This window comes from Amphibalanus amphitrite, unplaced genomic scaffold (genome assembly GCF_019059575.1).
Source record: "Amphibalanus amphitrite isolate SeventyFive unplaced genomic scaffold, NRLGWU_Aamphi_draft 001459F_arrow, whole genome shotgun sequence".
NCBI lineage: Eukaryota > Metazoa > Arthropoda > Thecostraca > Balanomorpha > Balanidae > Amphibalanus > Amphibalanus amphitrite.
In genome coordinates, this window is record NW_024882952.1 from 120,279 (window position 1) to 137,435 (window position 17,157).

General features: G+C 55.3%; 1 protein-coding gene across 3 annotated transcripts in view; it reads left to right on the top strand.

The window, feature by feature from the left end:
- LOC122373205 (unconventional myosin-IXAa-like) overlaps positions 1-17,157 on the top strand; it is a 63,702-nt gene that overhangs the window by 43,101 nt on the left and 3,444 nt on the right. For 2 of the 3 annotated variants that reach the window (XM_043351048.1, XM_043351050.1), the window contains 20 exons: positions 179-354; positions 1,376-1,576; positions 2,280-2,415; positions 3,149-3,420; positions 5,600-5,773; positions 7,869-8,100; positions 8,384-8,541; positions 8,908-9,133; positions 9,491-9,637; positions 10,231-10,320; positions 10,674-10,813; positions 11,240-11,428; positions 12,472-12,611; positions 13,293-13,430; positions 13,760-14,018; positions 14,396-14,539; positions 14,852-15,054; positions 15,277-15,482; positions 15,785-15,973; positions 16,563-16,733. In XM_043351048.1, the coding sequence (XP_043206983.1) occupies positions 179-354; positions 1,376-1,576; positions 2,280-2,415; positions 3,149-3,420; positions 5,600-5,773; positions 7,869-8,100; positions 8,384-8,541; positions 8,908-9,133; positions 9,491-9,637; positions 10,231-10,320; positions 10,674-10,813; positions 11,240-11,428; positions 12,472-12,611; positions 13,293-13,430; positions 13,760-14,018; positions 14,396-14,539; positions 14,852-15,054; positions 15,277-15,482; positions 15,785-15,973; positions 16,563-16,733 (3,591 nt within the window). The remainder of the gene's footprint in view (positions 1-178; positions 355-1,375; positions 1,577-2,279; positions 2,416-3,148; positions 3,421-5,599; positions 5,774-7,868; positions 8,101-8,383; positions 8,542-8,907; positions 9,134-9,490; positions 9,638-10,230; positions 10,321-10,673; positions 10,814-11,239; positions 11,429-12,471; positions 12,612-13,292; positions 13,431-13,759; positions 14,019-14,395; positions 14,540-14,851; positions 15,055-15,276; positions 15,483-15,784; positions 15,974-16,562; positions 16,734-17,157) is intronic. The other variant, XM_043351049.1, reaches the window with a different exon arrangement.

Consider the following 17,157-nt stretch of genomic DNA (forward strand, 5'->3'; position numbering starts at 1 on the left):
CCCCTTGCAGTCTGTTGTTCCCGTCTGATGGTCCCCTTTCATCTCTTCCTCCAATCCTGGTTTCATCGGTCGTCATTCCGGCCATCTGATAATCCCCTGTCGTCTAATGTTATCCCTTCTGATCACCCCTGCCATGTGTACGCCCGTCTGACGAATCTCGTCCCGCCCCTCTCCGCAGGCGATCGCGGCGCGCGACACTCTGGCCAAGTGCGTGTACGCGGCGCTGTTCGACTGGATCGTGCTGCAGGTCAACAGCTGGCTGCTGGCCAAAAAGGACGTCAGCCGAGAGCACCACGGGCCCTCCATCGGCGTGCTGGACATCTTCGGCTTCGAGGACTTCGGCAACATCAACAGGTGAGCGCATCGGGTAGTTGGAGAGATAGGAGGTCGGCAGGCCGGCCGGGTCCGGACGGGAAGTGAGGCCAGCAGGCCAGCTGCTGGGTCCGTACGAAATGGACGGCGCTTGTTTGACGAGGACGTGCTAACGACAGAATACCAGCTGGCAGTTCGGCTATGCGACAGGTGTTGCCCTCGCTTTAGATGTCCTAGAATATTTGGAATGGGAACTGTAGGTATGCCAAATGACGTCCCGACTTGTTCCGATAGGCTGTTCCCCGTTTCTTTGTCCCTCTTTGGAATAGGTGAGAAGGTGTTCGTTTATTGGTAGAAAACAAACTGAGTCTTTTAAAAACTTAAATAAAATATCACTAGGGAAATCGGCATACATTATGTTGAAGATTATAACGCGGCGTAACTCGTACACGGTTAGGGGCCTTTCCTGGGTGCCACAACACCGTTGCCCTTCCAGAGGCCTCCCTGGATCACCCACCACCCTTCCAGGCGCCCTCCCTGGGTACCCCGCCGCTGGCTGCTCCGGTCGGCTGCGCCCGGTGCCCCGCCGCCACCCTGTGCCAATCGCGAAAGGTCGCCAGCTTTGGAGCCACGTGGCCGGTGCGGTTTTTGGCGCCGCCCGGCCGGTGATTCAGCCTCACCCATCATACGAGCTGAGCGGGGCGGCAATCAAAACACGCGCACGGCACGCACCCGGCTTGTGGGCAGGGTGCGGTGCGGGGCGCCCCTCCTCGGTCACGGGCTGGGGAGGGGTTCAGCGGTGGACTGACTCGGCCAGGTTCCAGGAGAGGCTTACTGTCGAGACGGAACTGCTAGATGGGGTGTCATGTTCTGGCCGATTGTTCTTGCTCGTTGCATGACTGTGGCTCAAAGTTGGCGCCTGTGATTCAATAATCAGCTTACTAAGTCAGGTGATATCCATTCAGGTCTGTGTCAGAACAAGTGGATATTTTGGCACCAGAGTTATTGTACGTTTCATGTATTTGCTGTCGCGTTGGACTTACGAGGCGTGTTTGTCGTCCAGTTTCGAGCAGTTCTGCATCAACTACGCAAACGAGCACCTGCAGTTCTACTTCAACCAGCACGTGTTCAAGTACGAACAGGAGGAGTATCTGCGGGAGGGTATCCGCTGGCAGAACATCGCCTTCGCCGACAACACCGGCTGCCTGCAGCTGTTCGAGAACAAGATGCGCGGCCTGCTCAGCATCCTGGACGACCAGTGCAAGTGAGTGAGCCTGGGTGGCGGGGAAGACATGGAGGATGGGAGAGGGGATCAAAATAAGTTATATTCAAATAAAATCCGCGATTGCTGAGGGTCAGGGACACCAGCAGCTAGACAAGACGGACTGGAACGAGGTAAAAATGGACAAAGTGGATTGGTGAATGAAGGCCTACTTGATGGAGGCCGGGCGGCGTCAGGGCTTTGGTGGAACTAGTGCGTAAAAGAATAGACAGCCGCCGCGGAGCGTTAGGATGAGCAATGGTAGCACTGCTTCTACTCTCCGCGCTGAATAGAATACTGCCTTGTGTCAGTGCTGTAAATCACCGTAAATGTAGATGTAGAGAGGTCACGTCTGAATGTGAACCTCGGTGCGTTTTCCAAGCGGCGTGGGATGTCCGGCTGCCTAAGCGGTGAGTCGAGGATCATCACGGCCTTTCACCTTTCGTCGTCGGCACTTGCTCTTATGACACTCGCACGGTTGTGCACGTTTGTTTACACAGCACAGTCTGAACGTTGGTGGCACGTGTGAACGTTGCCGACACGGGGCTATGGCTGTCACGGCTGACTCCACCACCTCTCCGTACGATGGGCCGTGTCGAACTGTGTGATGATCGGTTGCCTTCAGTCACTGTTTTATGAGAGCCTAAATGTATCAAAGTCTTATCCACTGGAAATGACTGAGAATGACCGCGGATCCGCTCTGCAGCTTCCCGGGCGCTACGAATGAGACGCTGCTGCAGAAGTTCCATAAGGAGAACAAGAACAACGAGTTCTACGAGGTGCCGCAGAAGTTCGAGCATGCCTTCCTCATCCACCACTACGCCGGCAAAGTCAAGTACCAGGTGAGCAGCAGCAGTGTCGACTTATGCTGCCTTTTTAACAGGAGTGCGTGATCAGTATTGGATAATCTTATGAGCTTTCGGAAAAGTTAATCTCTTCATATCAGCTTGGCTTTTTCGCCAGTTGTTTGAGGGATGCCAGAAGAATGCCACTTGTCCTTGCTATCAATCTGTTTTAGCAGTTTTTTTTTTTTGCAATTTGGGGGAGATGTTTTGGGTCATTTGTACATTACTGCTCGGCCACCCATACGCATTAGTCCCTGTCTGTGTTATTCATGAAAACAATATTTTGCCAACATTCCCAGTTGGTTATCTTTTGTCCTGGTTCAGTGACGATGCCAGTGTTGAATTATTGTTGAATTAGTGATAGTCTGTTAGGGTACCCTGTGTATCCATGTGTTGCTGGTCGATGAGTTACGATGTCGCCAGACTGCCCTCTATCTTTCTCGTTGACCCGGTGACCGATGATTCATTGTCGTGTGTCGTCAGCCGAGCCGATACATCAATGTCTAACCCACGGCGTCTGTCACTGATTCTCATGGCTGCGTGCTTCGTTCGCACATCCACTGGTGCTCCCGTAGTCACATTTGCCACATTTCCTGAGACTTTATTGCAACATCGGAGGCTCCTCCTCCCTCTAAATCATGTATCTTTGCTCTCTGTCACCCATACCCCTCCCCAAGCATAACTCGCCGCTACCGCCCACCTGACTACCCCCCCCCCCCCCCATCCCCAGGTGGCCGAGTTCCGCGAGAAGAACCTGGACCTGATGCGGCCCGACATCGTGTCCGTGCTCAAGTCGTCGAGCCTGCAGTTCGTCCGAGAGCTGGTCGGCACCGACCCGGTGGCCGTGTTCCGCTGGGCCATCCTGCGCGCCTTCTTCCGCGCGCACAGCGCCTTCGTGCAGGCAGGCGCGCGCGCCGCCGCCAGCGCCGCCAACGGACCCGGCCGCAAGCTCAGCTTCCGCAAACCGCCGGCCGGCGGCGCGCCGGAGCCGGGCAGTGTCGGGTGAGTGACTGCAGATACCTATGAACTGGCTTTGTTTTGCGTTGTTTGGGCTATTTTTAGTTGGTTTTGCTGCGAATTTGGGCTTTTTCTGAGGAGGGCTCAGTGTCGCCGTGTGTCGCGGATGGCCCGCCTCTGGGGTGACCCCGCAGCAGCTGTGTTCCCGCGTGTGGGTGACCCCCTGTTCGCGGGTATGGTTTTCCCTCTCAGTATGACTTGACCCCGCCTAGGTACTGCCGTGCCCTGACAGGCTGTCAGGATATGGCGCTCAACCGCTGACCGCCCCGCTGTGTGGTGCTGTGCCGTGACCCAGAGATATGAGCGGGCTTTACCCCCGAGATCATCACTCGCTTACCTTTATTCGGATTCGGATCCTTATCCTTACTGAACGTGTCCTCGTTTTTGACGCATTGACCCGAGACCCTCAATCCTTGGAACACGACGATCCTCTCACTCATCCTGAAGCTCCGGGTGTGCGCGGGGACTGCACAGGTGTCTATTGTTGTCCCAGCGACCATGACTCAAATACCCATTGTCGTATGCTAGATTCCTTACACGTCACAGCTGTGCTGCTGAATCGTCCATCCCCGGTATGCTCTGTTCTATCTGGGTGCGACTTGAAGGTGGCTATTATGTGACGCAATGTTGTATGTTTTGCTGTAATTGGTCGTACTATGCTATGCTGTTGCTGTTGTGATCTGTGGGAGTCAGGTGCGCGTACAGATGTTGTCCATCGCATTCATATCCCTTCCCCTTCACCATCCTCTCCCATCCACGCTCTCAGTGGAGAGAGAGAGAGGGGTATTCCACTGACCGGATCAGTACCGTCCAATACTCTCCCCAGTGTATCACTGTAGGTCCGCTCGGATCCTCGCCGTCCCGGCCTCCATACACCCCAGCCAGCTGGCAAACTGTAGCGCTGCTACCACTGACCCGGCTTCCTCGATATTAGTATGTCTCGCTAACAGTTGGCTTTGTCAGCGTTTTGGGCTTGCCATACAGCGTTTGATAGGAAATGTAGTCGATAGTGTACACGGTTTTTGCTGACATTTTTACACAACACTGTCACCGCTAGGCTATTACATCCGCCCTGCAACCAACCTGTGTCTGTCTACAGCTAATGTGCCGTCTCTAGGCATCCCCACATACACAAACTCACATACACAATACACGTCATACGCATAGATTGAGTGAAAGTGGTCCCCGCTTGGCATAGTTTGCCCTTGCAAATAACCTAGCGCACAGTGGACACACTGATCGGTTTACCGTATGTGTTAGTACATTGGCCTGTGTGGTGTGTGTGTGCTTACGTCACCGGATCAGTCTGGCCTGGTGACGTCACCTTGTGATGGGGTAATTACGCCATCGCTGACTGGTCCAGGTAGAATAATCAATCAACTCGGGGTGTGAAATCATGAAATCAGTGTAACGTCTGTTTGGTGTGTTGGCTTGTTTCGGTGTTCGTTGTGCCTCCCCGAGCTGTGGTCACTGGGGGCGGCGGTGGCGTACTTACTCCAACTGCCACGGAGCACACACGCGGCGTGTCGGCCGTCTCTGACCGCCGCGCCGCCTCCCGCTCTGCCCGCCCGCCCTCGCGCTCTCTCTCCGCCAGCCAGCGACTGGCCACCCTATCGGCGGTGAACCTGCGCGTGCAGCGTATCGCGTGAGTGTCGGTGGCCAGCGCCGACCGCTGCCGCCCTAACCCGGCCGCGCCGCCGGCGGACCGGCCAGTGGTAGTGACTCCACTAACAGCTCGAACTGCCCGCCGACCCCGCCCCCGCCCCCGCCCGGACCTGTCCCCGGCTCCCGTCTTCGCAGTTGGCTCTGTCTCTCTTTGTGTGTCGCTTTACGGGCCGTATGGACCGGGCACGGCCGCCGCCGCCGCGGCACCCAGTCGAACGGTCCGCGCACGGCTCGGCTCAGACGGGATCGCATCAGGAACGGTCTTCTTGCTTGTTGCCCGACGTTCCATGGACATTGTGGAATTCACGAAATTCTTAACCGCATGCCTTTGCCTTATATCGGCTGATATTTGTCTCTAAATCCGACCGTCTCTGTCTGTCTGAGTTTGCCACCCGTGCGTCGCCATTCGACCGTTTTGCCGTGGCCGGCCGGTCGCCGCGCCGCCGGCCGCCTCTGTGCCGTGTGCTGAGCGGGCGGGTGTGTGCTGCCGCGCGCGCAGGCCGGCCGCCGCTGCCGCTGCCGCCGGGGGTCGTCGATGGAGCACGGTCAGCGAGTGCAGGGCTCAGCTGCGCAGCGCCGCGCTGGGCCGCCGGCCGCGCGCCGACTCCGAAGGCGTGGCCGCCGGCCTGCCTGCCGACGAGCTGCTGCTCAAAGAGGCGCAGGACATTGTCCGGTGAGTGAGGTACCGCCGACGGCGCGCCGGTCCGGGAGCTGTGGGAGGGCCAGCGCCCGGGGGACTACGGCAGGGACCGCGGTCACAAGAGGCTTTCTGTCGGACGGCTAGGGCAGGGTAGCCGGCGGTGTGCGTCATGTGCGCCGGTCGAAGGTCCCGTCGAAAGATGACTATGTTAAATATGCGCAACGGGCGCACTTTCCAGTGTGGTAAGTAGGGGTTGAATTAAGACCGGCGACTATCATATGTAGAACTGCTCGGTAACCCACGTACGGCACACTCGAGCAGTGACATCGTCACGGTAAGTGAAACTGAATCGTCGTAGCTACGCTAGTGAGGAGAATAGCTGTTAGCTCAATGGGCTTATGGAGGTATAGATCTGGGAAGGCTTGCGCTTTGGCCGGTAGACGGTCAAGGAAGCTGAGTTCAGCATCATAGACCAGGTGCTTGCAGCTCGGTTCTAGCCACTAGTGAGGGAAGGGGATCGACCGAAGTAGAGCGTATGCAGGCTGCCCTGTATTTCTATCGGCGACTTAGTTCTTTTTAGTAGATTTAGCCTAGTTCTTTCAGCATCCATCGACGCCTGCCATTAGACTCGTTTTTATAATCAGTTAAACAGGTCGACCAGCAACTTGCCCGTATGCATGAGTCTTATTTGAATGAGCTCAAGATCCATGAACGTGAATGTATAGCACTGTCTGCCATGCAATTGCATCACGAACTTGTCATTTAACCCTCGCCCTGGCAGGGGGGGGTCGATGCGAACCCCCCCCCCCCCAAAGGTTTTTCGAAGATAGCGTAAAAACGGCGGCGCGCAGCGCCGCCAAATTTGGCACAGCCTATGGGGCAACCTTTTTACATATGACCTGAAAATTTTAGGTCTGGGTGACTTTGGGTCAGGTCACCAGGTCAGAAAAACCGGTACAAGGTCATGGTCAAATTTTAATTTTCTTTTTGCACCTGTCCAACTCACAGTTTTCGACTGATTTCCTTCAAACTTTCAGGATGTGCTAAGTTCACCAAGTTGCATAACATATAGTCCGTTTTTTTTTAGGTCACTGACCTGAGGTCAGTTACAGGTCATTACGTCGTAATGTTAAGCCTATGGGAAAATACTAAATTCGGGAAATACTGGAGATATCCGCTTCGTTTGATCTTTTTTGTGCTTTGAAACCACGGTACTTAACAGCAGGTCACTTGGTGCTCCTTTGTTTGGTGTACTTATCCATGGGTCAGGTCAAATGAGGTCAACTGAGGTCAAATGACGTTTTTGCCAATAACTTGGCACATAATGACGCTAGAGCTTAAAAAATGGTATCATTGTGTTCCTGGTGATCAGCCGAATCAAATGATATGCGATATGATGCAATTTGGTTAACTTAAACTTAACTTATTAAGTTAAGTTTACTTAAAATTTAAGAAAAACTTTAAGTACACTTAAGCAAGCTAAAAAGTATATCATTCGACGCGCCTTGACGTGCTGAGTTCACTGGTGCTTTTCTTTTTGCTCTATCTTACTTAGATCAAAAGTTATAAGCGAAAAACTTTTGACCTGTTTTTAGCGAAATTTTTACATTTATACCCCCCAAAACCCCCCTAAATATTGACCTAGAGCAACCAAATTTGCACAGGGGCGAGAACTCCGGGGGGCCCACCTACCTACCAAATTTGGTGTTTCTAGGTGCCATAGGAGCCAATCGCGAGGGGGGGGTCGCATCGACCCCCCCCCCCCTGCCAGGCCGTGTTATGAAAAATGCCCTGCCAGGGCGAGGGTTAATGAGCTGCAAGTTCTTGCACGAACTGTCTAATGAACATTTTGGAATACCCGAAGACTTAAAAGTCTGCATGAAATGTCATTGTTTTGTTTCGTCCGTTACTTGTGTCTTTGTAGGTATCGAGGTATCCCATAACGTAATCACTTCGTTTATTCCAGACCACCGTAAAGTATATAATTTTCGAGCGTTATCAGCACTGTCCAGTGATTCGATCAGTCACCTCCCCATTTCAGCTGAGCCTGGCCAGCCTTGCAGTGAGCAGCGGCCACCACCGCTCCACAGTCCGCCCTACCCGCGCTGACCGACACCCCCGATTGCAGCAAGAACAAGTCCTTCCGGCCCCGCGGGCGCACGCCGCCCAAGAGCGTGAAGAGTCTGGAAGGGATGCGTACAGTGGCGGGCTCTGGCCAGGGCGGCGGCAAGGGTCACGGCTCACGTAAACAGCCGAGCACGGTGACAGCTCAGTTCCAGCAGAGTCTGCAGAGCCTACTGGTGACGCTCAACCAGGCCAACCCCTTCTTCATCCGCTGCATCAAGTCCAACCTGCAGAAGGTGAGCTGGCTGGACGGGTAGGGGGCACGAGTGGTACAGAGGGGACACGACCAGCTACAGTGATAGGAGGGCTTTCTGGAGCCAGCGACCAGCCGCGTCCTACCTGCACGACGCGATCTTTACCTCTGCTTCCAACCTATGTCAGCTCATAGATGTTTGAAGGTAGGTATGTGACGCAGACAGCGTTACCATGTAGGCGAGCTATTTCTCTGTCAGCCTTCTACACCCATGAGCCCTCCCCTCTCCAGGCGTCCTGAAGCTCACACACCCTCCTTACCACCAGGACCCGAACCGGTTCGATGACGCCACGGTGAGCCGCCAGCTGCGCTACACGGGCATGCTGGAGACGGTGCGGATCCGCCAGTGCGGCTACAACATCCGCTTCACGTACGAAGAGTTCATCCAGATGTACCACATCCTGCTGCCGCGCGGGCTGCTCAGGTAAGATGGTGTTCTGATTGACAGAGAGGGAGTGAGGGTTTCCGGTCTGGGTCTGGGTCGGGAGACCCAGACCCAGACCTCGATAGGGGCTCGGCCGCGAGGGAAGATACATACATAGACTTCTCATTTTGTTTGTTTGTCGTCACCTTAGCTGGTCAAAAGAGCTACGCTAGCCCACCGTTACTAGTCCGCACGGTGTGCCTGCTATACCATTCACTGACGTCCCTCCTTACACAACTCTCAGTCGGTGTCTGCTCTGTCCCCACTGACCCCCCCCCCCCTCCGCGCGCAGCTCCCAGTCGGACGTGGCCGAGCTTCTGGCCGACTCCCCACTGACCGACCATCTGTCCCCCCCTCCGCGCGCAGCTCCCAGTCGGACGTGGCCGAGTTTCTGGCCGAGCTCGGTCTGGGCGAGGACCACCTGCAGCTGGGCAGCACAAAGCTGTTTCTGCGCGAGTCGGTCAAGGTGCAGCTGGACCACGGCCTGCACCAGGCCATCCTGCGTCAGGTGGTGGTGATCCAGCGCTGGTTCCGCACCGTCTCTGAGCGGCGGCACTTCCTGCGCGTCCGCTCGGCAGCCGTCCGCATCCAGGTAGGGAGGGGGAGAGGATACGAGGGACAGGGCTGGGACGGGATGTGGGGAGGGAGGAAGAGGGACAGAGAGGGAGGGAGGGGACTGGGGAGGTGTGATCACTGGTGAACGGGAAGGAGCGACATGACTGGCGCAGAGTAAGATGACGGAGGAGAGAAGGGTTTCTGGGAACTGACTAGGGAGGGTGTTGTAGTTATGCAGTTTCTCGCCCTGACTCGCTTACAGCTTGTCTTCAGTGTCCTGCATGTGGGTGGGGATGGAGAGAGCAACCTGCTTGGCGCGGACGGCTTGTTTAAGAATGACACGGTCCAATCGCGCCCACCTTTGCTGACCTTCCTTCCCCCGTCCGTTCGGCAGGCCCAGGTGCGCGGCTTCCTGGCTCAGCGGCTCTACCAGAACCTGCGCGTGCGCCACATGGCGGCCACGCTGATCCAGAAGATGTGGCGCGGCTACGAGGTGCGGCTCTGGTACACCAGTCTGCGCCGCAGCCTCGTCCACTTCCAGGTGAGCCCGGCTGGACGGACGGACGTAGCAGCGGACTACGGTACAGGCATCGACAGAACTGGGTCGGTGGTCATTGAGTGAGGTGTCAACGCCAATATGATGATTTTTTGGTTAGGCCCTTTCAATCTGACGAGACCATTTCAGAGCCGAAAGGATGAAAGGAATTAGGGGGAGATATTGGTCTGGGCGGGCACCCTAGTGAGTCACCGGGGCTGAGCCCATCACGTGGACAGGCCACCCAGCCCCCTGACATTCACTGCACCCGGCTACGGGCGTGCTCCTATGAGAGCTTCTCGCTTGGGATCAAGTTGCCCATCCAGCCCGGAGCAGGGGGCTGATGCGTGGATGAGAATGATTTGAATGTTTTGACTTCTGAGGATGGAAACGACGGATTTGTGATGAGGTCGAGTTGCTAGTGCCCGTTTTAACACTATGATACGGCTAGACGATTTCGTTATGACCAATCCTGAATGGACCATTACCAAATTGGATACAGCACGTTTCGATGTGCCTATATCCCCGCGTGCCGTGACAGATGTTGTCTGTTTGGTGTGTCTCCACCCTGAGCTGACCTGTCTGTCTGCCTCCGACAGGCGCGGGTGCGCGGTAACAGCACGCGGCGCCGGTTCGCCGCCGCCCGTCAGGAGTACCGGCAGCGCAAGGCCAGCGGTCACACCTCTGAGGTAGGTGCTCCGGTCGGCGCGTAGGCCAACAGAACAGGGTCGGCTGTCAGGCCTGCGGTCAGACCTCCTGCTAGGGGCAGTGGGCCAACAGTCAGGCCTGGGTATACTTGTCACGTGTCTTGACTGAAAAGCAACCTTTTATTATCATTATTCTGTAGTTAAGACATTACATCGAGGTAGTTGAAAATAATTCCTGTGCAACGCTGTCCATTTCCAAGGGTTATGACGTAATCTCATGGACGCTTTTGATCGATGAGCGCGTTGGGGTCCTTGTTATTGCGTCTCTGTCTTTCACCTCACGCACCTGTACGTGGGTGCGGTGCCGCCGTCTGACCACGTCCCCTCTCGCGCAGTCGTCGCTCGACATCTACGGCGTGGACAAGTCGGCGCCGGACGAGGCGTTTCTATCCAAGGAGTCGTCCCAGGAGGAGCTGGATGAGCGGACGGGGCCTTTCCCGGCCGAGGCCCAGCGGCGACACCGCGACAGCGAGGAGTGAGTGACGGCGGGACGGAGGGGAGACCGGGCGCTGTCTTATAGTCGGACTACAAAACAGTTTAGAGGGATGAACAGATGGATACTATGTTCCCTGGCAGGCCACGAACTGAAGAAGGAGTTACAGAGTAGATTACTGCCCCTAGCTGGTGGAACATCAAATACGACTAGAGGTTTTCAAATTCATCATGCATCTTAAGCCAGGGCTTTCCTTTTGCGCTTTTCCCATAAAGTACCGTAGTTCTTCGTATGCTAGAGCTTGTCGTACTGCTCTGCTGTCGCTCGGAGTCGTTAGTTATCTGGCTGCCGCCTGCTCTGTCGACTGCGCTTGGCTATGGCTTGTGCACGCGCGCTCGGCCGCGGTGTCAGCCGACTGCGGCGGTCGGCCGGGCGCTGACGCCGCGCGCTGCGGCCGCCTCCCCGCAGGAGCAGCGGCGTGCACGAGGACAGCGAGCCAGAGTCATCACAGCACTCGGAGACGCACGCAGCCGGCGCGCCGCCGCCCCCGCCGCCGCCTCCGCCCCCTCCGCCGCCCCCGCCGCAGCAGCAGCAGCAGCAGTCGCAGCAGCAGCAGCAGCAGCAGCAGCAGCAGCTCAGCCAGCAGCAGAGGGAAAGGTAGGACGGCGGGGAGCGGTGCATGGCTGAGGTAGTAGGCGGTCCCCAGCTGCCATGCTAGCTGCAAGTCGGGTAGAATATAAGGAAAGTCCCGGGCTGTCATTATTGGGTCGGGTTGCTTCACTGCCTGTTAGCATGTTGGTGCTTGTCCCGAATTTAAAGCGTCCTCTAAATAAGTATCTTGTGAAGTGTAGAAGATACTTTCTAATACGTATATGATATACGTTGCATGAATATTACTGTTATTTTTACGATAGTCAACTTTCTCATAGAACTGCCGCGCAATTTTAAGTTCTTATTTTATGTCCGTGGTCAAAGTTTTCAAGTAGTGTTTTAACTATATCAATGTCCTGCATTTTCTAGATACCTCAAGTATCCTAGAAAGGCTGTCGTAACTGCATTACGAAAACATGAGTAAGCGTTTGTGGTCGTTTTTTCTTTTCGCTGATAACAGCTTTTGAATACTTCTTTTTACGTTTCTTTTTCGCTCCTAACTAATCAATAAAAAGATGCTTGTGTAATGAATAATGCGTGTAAAATAACTGATGAAACATGTGTGCGATTAAGGTAGCGGTAATCATTAAACGGCATTTTATTTTCTAGCCTGTGTTATATTATAACAATCGAACAATAGCTCACCATATCATACGTTTCCAACTGCTTGTGTGATAAGCGGAACGTAGTCCCATTGTTTTCGACATTTTTTTCTGCAATGGGTATTTCGAGTGATATTTTGTTAATTTCTTAATTTCGAAATGACATCCTAGTGTGTATTCGTTGTCCAACGCCACCCCGGTCGTCCCCTGCCCTTCCTCGCTCACCCAGCTCGTTGGCTGTCATATGTACCAACGAGTTGGCTTACCAGTTGGCTGTCATACGAGTGTCAGCTCGTATGTACCAACGCTGAGCGTTTCTCAGCTCCTCTGGGTGTGTACGCCCTCGCTGCCGCCCCAGCGAAGTCCCCGGCTCCTCTGCCCCATCCCACTCGCCTACCTCGCTGACTGTCCGCTGACTCCCGTCCCCTCTACCCGCTGTTCTGGCAGGCCGGCACCGCCGCCGCGTCGCCAGGACAAGCGTTCGACGGTGCGGCGCAGCTGGTCGACCCAGTCTGAGCACCCGGCCGCGCGGCCCACCAGTGTGCCGCTCCAGGAGAAGGCCGCCACCGTGGAGAACGTGGCCGCAGGTACGGACAAGGGCGGGGCAGGGGAGGGGGAGAAGACGCAGGTACAGTCTGTGGGGAGGTCGGACAGAACGGCTGCCCAGCAGGGTGAGGCTCCGGACGGTGGGTAAGAGAGAGTGGGAGGTGAGCATGGCTCCATATTGGACTCCGGATGTCAGGCTGGGGGTCGCGTTGGACAGGGCATTTGCCGGTGTGTAATTTGAATAGCTGGGTAGGTACGGGCGTGCTAAAGGCTGAGTTTAGTGCTACTTGCTTGAGTAGTGTGTCACCCTGTATTCCAGTCATGCATTGGCGACGAATATCCAAAATGACAGCTGCATGTTATCTGGATAGTTCATTCGTGTTTCAACACTAGCTGAAACTTTGCAGCATAATTGTATCCTTTTGCTATATCTTGATAAATGCCATTAGCTAGGTGCAGACTCGTCTTTTTTCACCAGCTGTCTAATCCCACCCCATCTCTCTGTGCGCTCCCTCCTTTCACCCACTCTCCCACTTCTCTTCATTTCTCTTTACATCTTCCTCTTCTCCCCTCCTCTCTATTACTCCGTCCCTACCCTAATTTCGCCACCCTCGCCCTTCCTTCCCACTCTCCACCCACCCACACCTCCGCACGTCTGCCATGCTCGTACATTTGCGCCCGCACCTGTCGACCTGCACGACTGCCCGTCGGTGCTCCCACAGACGCCCGCCTCAGCCCCGTAGAGAGTCCCCTAGAGCCGGCGCCACCCCAGCAGCTCAAGACGCCCGACTCCGACTCGGGACCCGTCAGCTCGCGAACGCCCTTCAACCGAGCCAAAAAACACATCAAGTCCATCATAGGTAACGTCGGGTGCTGAGTGCGAGAGCATGTCAGAAAGGTTTCCTAGTGTGGGATTTACAGGTACTTCGTGGTTTTCCTTTGTGGCCTACATTATGATTTCTTGTGTACGCTTTTGTTTCGACTCGTGTCTTCGGAGGATAAAGGAGCGCTGATGGCAGTTGCAGCTGAGACGCCCAATATCTCAAAATATTGTAATTTCTGTCGGTAAAGATATTAGTTTCCATGATACTGCTTCTGTAAGTCAGACTTTCACATCTATTTAAAACCATGACCGGCGCTGTGCCCTTCCACCTCTCACCGACCCCTCCCCGCCCTCCCTTTTCGGCAGTGGGCGCCAAGAAGCCCCCGGGCGGCGGCGGCGGCGGAGGCGGGGGCGGCGGTCCGGCGACCCCGGACAGCGACGACTCGGACACGGAGGGTACGCTGACACTGGGCTCGTCGTCACGCTCCACCACGCCGTCTGTTTCGACACTGAACTCCCTGGCCAGCCTGACGAGCGCGCACAGCGCCGACGAGGCGCGCACCCGCGAGCAGCGCCGGGAGGACCGGCGGCGGATCATCGCGCAGCGCGAGCTGGCGCGCGGCGGGTGAGTCCGAGGGGCAGGGGAGAGACGAGCGGGGCAGAGAGAGTAGGAGATGTGGGGGAGGGAGGGCAGGGAGGAGAGAAAGATGGGGGGGAACCGGCAGGCCGGGTGGAGAAGAAGACGGCATTCAGTGTATTCTTTAGTCGTTCGATCAGGCTGTATGTTGATTTGTAACCAGAACATTGTTTTGACTGATTTTGATGTGTGTGTGCCGAACAACCTGAATTATTGATTTAGGCTGTGACGCTCTCCGTGTGATCTATTACACCCCGCTGTGGTGTGCTGCCCCACTTCATTCCGTGTCGTGCGTCTCCCCCGGCGACGCGTCGGAGCACCCTGCGCTGCCCTACCTCACTGTACCCTGCTCTGTCTTCCCTCAGCGGCGCGTCGGAGCACCCGGCGGTGCTGGACCCGCGGCGGGACAGCGTGTGCAGCTACCCGGCTCCCTACCGGCGGCTGGAGAAGATGGACTCGACCTCATCGGGCGTGTCGGAGGAGGAGCAGCGGCGGCGCTCCTCCATCAGGTAGGAGTCGGAACGGGACCGGGGCGGGATTGGACCGCAGATCAGACGCGGACGGACCGGATACGACAGGCACTGACCATGTGGAGTCAACTTTGTGAGATCGCATTGGTTTCGGGCGCTGAAATGTTGAGTGGTAATCTGTCCCTAATTAGCTCAATGTCGCGATGTCAGCTAACGTTATTGCAAGGGAATTTTTTCATTGTATTTTTAACACGTTTTCACTAGCGTTTTATCTGTTGTGGCGGCCAGTTTCGCCCAGCCTCCGGCCGTGTCCCCACGCCCTGGTCACCTCCCTCTCATACGTCTCCCCAGGTCGTATAACGTGGAGACGCCCCGCTCGGAGGAGGACCGGCTGCGCGCGCGGCTGGCCCACCAGCGCAGCGCGTCGGCCGACCGGGACGCCAAGGCCAGCACGCACCACTTCCAGCGCGCCACCAAAGTGCCCAAGACAGAGACGTGCCTCCAGTGCCAGAAGCCCTTCACCTCGCTCTTTGTGCAGGGCTACAAGTGTTCATGTGAGTGGAGGAACTTAGAGAAGTGATCTGTTTTTTTTTTCTCCTCGAGCTTTCAACCGTCAACGTTAGCGGCAGCGCTTAAAAATTGTTGTGACGAGCAACATTAAATGGTTTTGTCTTGCTCTAAATAATCGATCGATTCTGAAAATCTACCGTCTATGTATCCCCTCTTGTCTCAGCCACCTGACCGTCTCTGACCGCGGCCTGTGCTCTGTCCGGCAGTTTGTAAACATTACTTCCACCCCAAGTGTGTACAAGCGGCGGCCAACTGCCTCTGCGACCGCGAACAGGGCCTCGAGATGGACGGCCGGAAAAAGAAGGCCGGCCGATGGAAGATGCACGGTACCTCCGAGTTTACAGACCGAGAGGATAAGGTCATCTCGGACGCCGCCGAGGTCAAACAACTCGAGGAGTTCATCTTCAACAAGGTGGGTGAGGTGCTCTCCAGCTGCTCACCAGCTGCTGATGGGAGCGGTATGGCTCTCATGGCCACTATCCACGTAGAGTGGCACAGAGTGACGGTGCGTAGAGTCGCATTGATAATTTACTACACATTTGACTTGGTAGCTACATTGCTTCGATTGACAGAGGGGAAACATATTAACATGACCTACACTTTCGTTAGTTCAAATGATAGTTGAGTCTGCCATATTTTGCTGTGTATTTTCAGTAGACGCCTCCCTTCTGAAGCCCTCTTCTCTTTCTCATTCCCCCCTTCCTCCCCCGTCAGATCGCCGAGCTGGACAGCCGGTCGGGCGGCGACTCGAAGAAGGTTGTCTCGTCGGCCGACCGTGTGTTCCAGAAGGCGCTCAAACAGTTCCGCATGACGCTACTCACCCAGCACGGACTGTCGCAGCGCGGCGACGGCGCCCTACCGCTCGGCATCAAGTACCGCGACCTCATCGACACATTCACCAGCGTGAGTGACGCGCGTGCGCCCGCAGCTGAGTGCCAGGAGCGGAGAGTGCCGGGAGTATCTTTGTCTCTCGCCCCTGGGCTACGGCGGTGAAAGGGGTCCTAGGCGTCTGGTAACGCTATAAGGAGAGGGGACGAGAGGATTTTTTTTTTTTTTTTGGTAACTGCTTTAGAAGTGACGGTTTGTGAACTGAGTGATGTTTAAAAGCTGGGTACAGTCATGTGCGGGAAGTGTCGGCTTCCCAATATCGATTGTTGATTGTCGGTTCATCGTGGTTTGTTTTGTAACTATCGACTGTTTCGTGCTTTATTTGTGACGAAAGAATGACAGAAATGTAGCAGCTCATTGTTGACAATAATTAAGTCCTTCTTTTTATTGTTGCATGATACGTTTAATTAAATAGACCGTGTCGTAATGTCATGTTCATTTCGTCACTAGCATCTGGTTGTGTTGAAATGAACTGTCTCACTTCACGGTCCACATCTGTCTATCGATGTCACTGTGATTGCCCCACGCTCGTTACACTTCAGCAGCTGGTGCCGGTGGCTCTGCTCAGACCGGTCTAACCGTCCCCCGCCCCGCGGTCCCTCAGATAATGGCGTCGGTGATCGGCGACCAGCGCGAGAGCGCAGAGTTTCCGGCCACCATGGGCGTCAACGCGTTCCGCGGCTACCTCGACGAGTTCCTGCTCACACTGGATGACAAGCCGCGCGCCAAGAAACACAAACGCAACCGGCGACAGGCCAAAAAGAAAAAGGAAAAGGTACGCCGTGGAGGGGTGGGCAGATCGCAAGGTGGTAGCACGACCAGCTGACTGAGGTGAAAGGTATCATATTATTGACTCCTACCGAAAGATATGTTTTCATATAGTTACTTTAGAACATGAGGACTTGAAGGCGGCTTTACGACGGTCAGTTGATAAGTCAACAGGCTGTTTTTACACGTTTTCAATTCCCGATAATGAACAGGGCGGTACATTTTGACTAAATTATGTTTAGTGTCATCCTGGGCTCCATTGCCCCCGTGGTCGGTGCGGCCGCAGATGCGTGTCTAATGCGAGTATGACTGCCTTTGTCTGTTTGTGTATCTGTATCTATTCTGTATCTGCGTTCTCAGCGGGAGGAGGAGCTGTCCAGATACTCGGCTAGTCTCCATTCGTATGTATCTGTTTGTGTAATGTGTATCTG